The sequence below is a fragment of the Dipodomys ordii genome, unplaced genomic scaffold (assembly GCF_000151885.1).
Source record: "Dipodomys ordii isolate 6190 unplaced genomic scaffold, Dord_2.0 Scaffold76, whole genome shotgun sequence".
NCBI lineage: Eukaryota > Metazoa > Chordata > Mammalia > Rodentia > Heteromyidae > Dipodomys > Dipodomys ordii.
In genome coordinates, this window is record NW_012267292.1 from 8163270 (window position 1) to 8166306 (window position 3037).

General features: G+C 60.1%; 1 protein-coding gene across 3 annotated transcripts in view; it reads right to left on the reverse strand.

The window, feature by feature from the left end:
• Nfe2l3 (nuclear factor, erythroid 2-like 3) overlaps positions 1-2759 on the reverse strand; it is a 32848-nt gene extending 30089 nt beyond the window's left edge. For all 3 annotated transcript variants that reach the window (XM_013024433.1, XM_013024432.1, XM_013024431.1), the window contains exon 1: positions 1983-2759. In XM_013024433.1, coding sequence (XP_012879887.1) covers positions 1983-2555 — 573 coding nt within the window. In that variant the 5' untranslated portion in view covers positions 2556-2759. The remainder of the gene's footprint in view (positions 1-1982) is intronic.
• Positions 2760-3037: the final 278 nt, after the last annotated feature.

Sequence of the window (3037 nt, forward strand, 5' to 3'; positions counted from 1 at the left end):
CCTCAGATCTCAGCCTCCTGAGTAGCTAGGATTACAGGCGTGAGCCACCAGCGGGTTTTCTAGCTCATTTTCCCTCCAAGTCATGATCTTCATTATGTGTCTGCTTTTCAAAAATTTGCTGCTTTTTTTTGTTTTTAACCTCTGTCAAGTACATGCTCTTCACTTGGAAGGCTGGTCAAATTGGATCACAAGTTCAAGATCAGCCTGGGTTATATTACGAGACCTGTCCCCAAAATCCAAATCACTTAATCAATCTAGCACCACAGACTGGTTATCTTAGGCCCAGGACGTAGGCTGAGTGGAGGACTGTGTTATCCCATTCCAAATGCATAATTGTCCCAAGAGCCTGACCACAGTGCAGTTGCTTGATTAATTTGCTAGTCTAGGAGACCGGAGATGAGGCTCTGGTTTCGCTTCTGGCATTAACTAATGTATGACCAGCCAAGTCCTCTAACCTTGCTGGGCTTATTCCCTTAAATATTGTGTTCTAACTGAATGTGAACGCACTGGGATGCTCCAGCAGGCAGATCACTGCTAGAATGCACAGAACCCAGTCACCCACAGCGAAAGCAGTCCAACAGCACACAAGCCAGTCCAACTGGCTCCTCTGCCCACAGAACAGCCCTGAATGGACTTGACTCTCTCCTCTAGGAAAGAGGGATTCCAGGATTCCAAGGTGGTCTGGCTGGATTCAGGCCCCATAGTTGGCTCCAAGGCCAGCCTTCTAGTCTAAATAGGTATCATCCAGGTGATGCTAGGAGGGAAGGACTGAGGGTGAACAGACTCCCTCTCACTAAGTCCCTGTACACTTTGCAAGCAGAATGGCATTCAGCAGGAAAGGGGACAGGGTGCCACCTGCTATGGCATCCAGCTGGCATTTCAACTCTGTATTATACAACCAGGAAATGTACCAACGGACCCTATCCCAGTGTGCATAGGAAGGGGGAGGGGAGCTCTTTCTTTGTTCTGAATAGACAAGAGTCCATCCATGAACGCCTCCCCCCCTACCCCCCCACCCCGTCCCCACCATTAGGTCAGGTCCCCAGAGAAAGGAAGGGATCAGATCAGCATAACAGTGAATCACTAACACTTCACACAATGACCCCTACGAGGGAGGGTGGAGAAGCCCGTCTAGCAACTGCCTACACAGACTCTCCGGAGCTGCAAACAAACCAGTTTAGCCCCAATTCCCATTTTGCATATGACTGCACTTCACAAAAACAACATCCCAGGAAGCGTGGGGATCCTCAGCAGTTAACCCTCAAGTTTCCACCCAGGAGGTACTGTAAAAGCTTTCCTTCCCTACCTTCTCCCCCACCCCCGCCCCAAGCAGGAACTCCAAATGTGTACATCGTCCGGAAGACACTTTAAGCCTTAGATCTTGGCGAGCTTTATTTCAGAAAAAAGAAAAAGTGAAACGGCTGCAGGAGTTGAGCACCTAAACCAAAGGGAACTGGCGGGTCACGGGCGACTGTCAAAGTCTCGGGTTTCGCTACCCAAAGAGGAACTTAGGCTGGGGTGGGAGGGGTTGTTGGATCGCAGAGGGACCGAGTGGTTATTGATTAAGCTCCTCATGCCAGGAGGAAGGCCAAACAACTGGGTTAGACTCAGGGTGAGGGCCCTGCGCTAGGCCTGGGGATGGGGTCAGCCTTCCACCGTATCTTTCACTCCCGCACAGGTTCGGGAGAAAGACTTCTCGGCGCACGCGAGCCACAAAATCAACACCCTCCTCCCTCCTCCCCACCCCAGCCATCAAGCACCCGAGCGGATAATGTCACCCCGAACCCCAGCGATAGCACTAACGATCTCCATTCGGATTCACAAAAGAGGGGACGGCGGGGGGCGGGGGAAGCAGAGTCTAGGGGTTCAGAATGGAGCGCCTGGGTGAGCCCTCCAGGGTTCCCAGCTGGTCCCCCCCCCCCTTGGCTCCAGAAGGGATAGGCGTGGTCCCTGCCCCCGATCGCGTCCCGCTCTCCAATTACCTGGCCCGCGCGTCCACCCGCGTCCTGCACCTGTGCCGTCGGTTCGGCCGCTGCCTCCGCCTCCTCCTCCTCCTCGGTGGCGGCCAAAGGGCTACTGAGAGCCTCTCGGGGGTCCCCGCCGCTCCCCGGCGCCGCTTGGCTGCTGCTGTCCACGTTGGCGCCGACTTCTCCCGCCGACGAGGCGGCGCCGAACAGCCCGCGAGCGCCGTCGGCGTCTCCAGCCGCCACGCTGTGCACCAGCCACGCATCCACTCGAGTGCGGGGGATGAAGGGGACCCCCAGGGCGCGCACCTCGCGGAGCAGCTGGCCCTCGAGGGGTGCCCCGGGGTCCGACGCCCAGCCCTTGGGGTGCTGCGGGCCGGTGCGCCCCCACTCTCCCAAGGCGGGGAAGGGGCTGAGCGCGTGTGCCGGGCGGGTCGGGCCGCCCAGCCACAGCAGCTCATCCCTGAGCGGGGCGGGCGGCGGCGGCAGCAGGTAGAGGTCCAGGTCCACGCGGAGCCCAGCCAGGCTCAGCAGGAGGGTGAGGTGCAGGAGGCCGCCGTCCGCCGCCCACCACGGCTTCAGAAGCTTCATCTCCCCCCCGCCGACGCCCCGGCCGGCGCCCGCGGGTTCCGCTCTGCAGCCGCCTCGCTGGCACGTGCGGTTCCCCAAGCCGCTGGCACCTGCCGCGATAGGACAGGGAAGAGAAACAATGGACGAGGGCTGGCAGCGGCCGTAGCGGGCTCCCCGCGAACAGGGCACAAAGGCACTCGCTGGGCAGCCGGGCACAGAGCCTGGCGCGGCCCCGGCTTGGAGAGGCGAAGGAGGAGCCACCTGTACGCCCGGCCCGCCGGACAGCCCCGCCCCGGTTCCGGCCCCGCCCCGCCCCGCGGGTGTCGCTGCGCGCCGCTCGCCGACCCTCGGCTGTCCTGGATCCGCGCCCCAGCAGAGGCTGCGCGGGAGGGGCCCCCGAGTGCCGAACCCCAGGGTGGGGAGGACGCAAAGCTTGCTGGGAATAGAAGTTCTGGACACCCAGTGGCCTCTGGCAGCCCAGTGGCCACGAACCTGGAAACTAT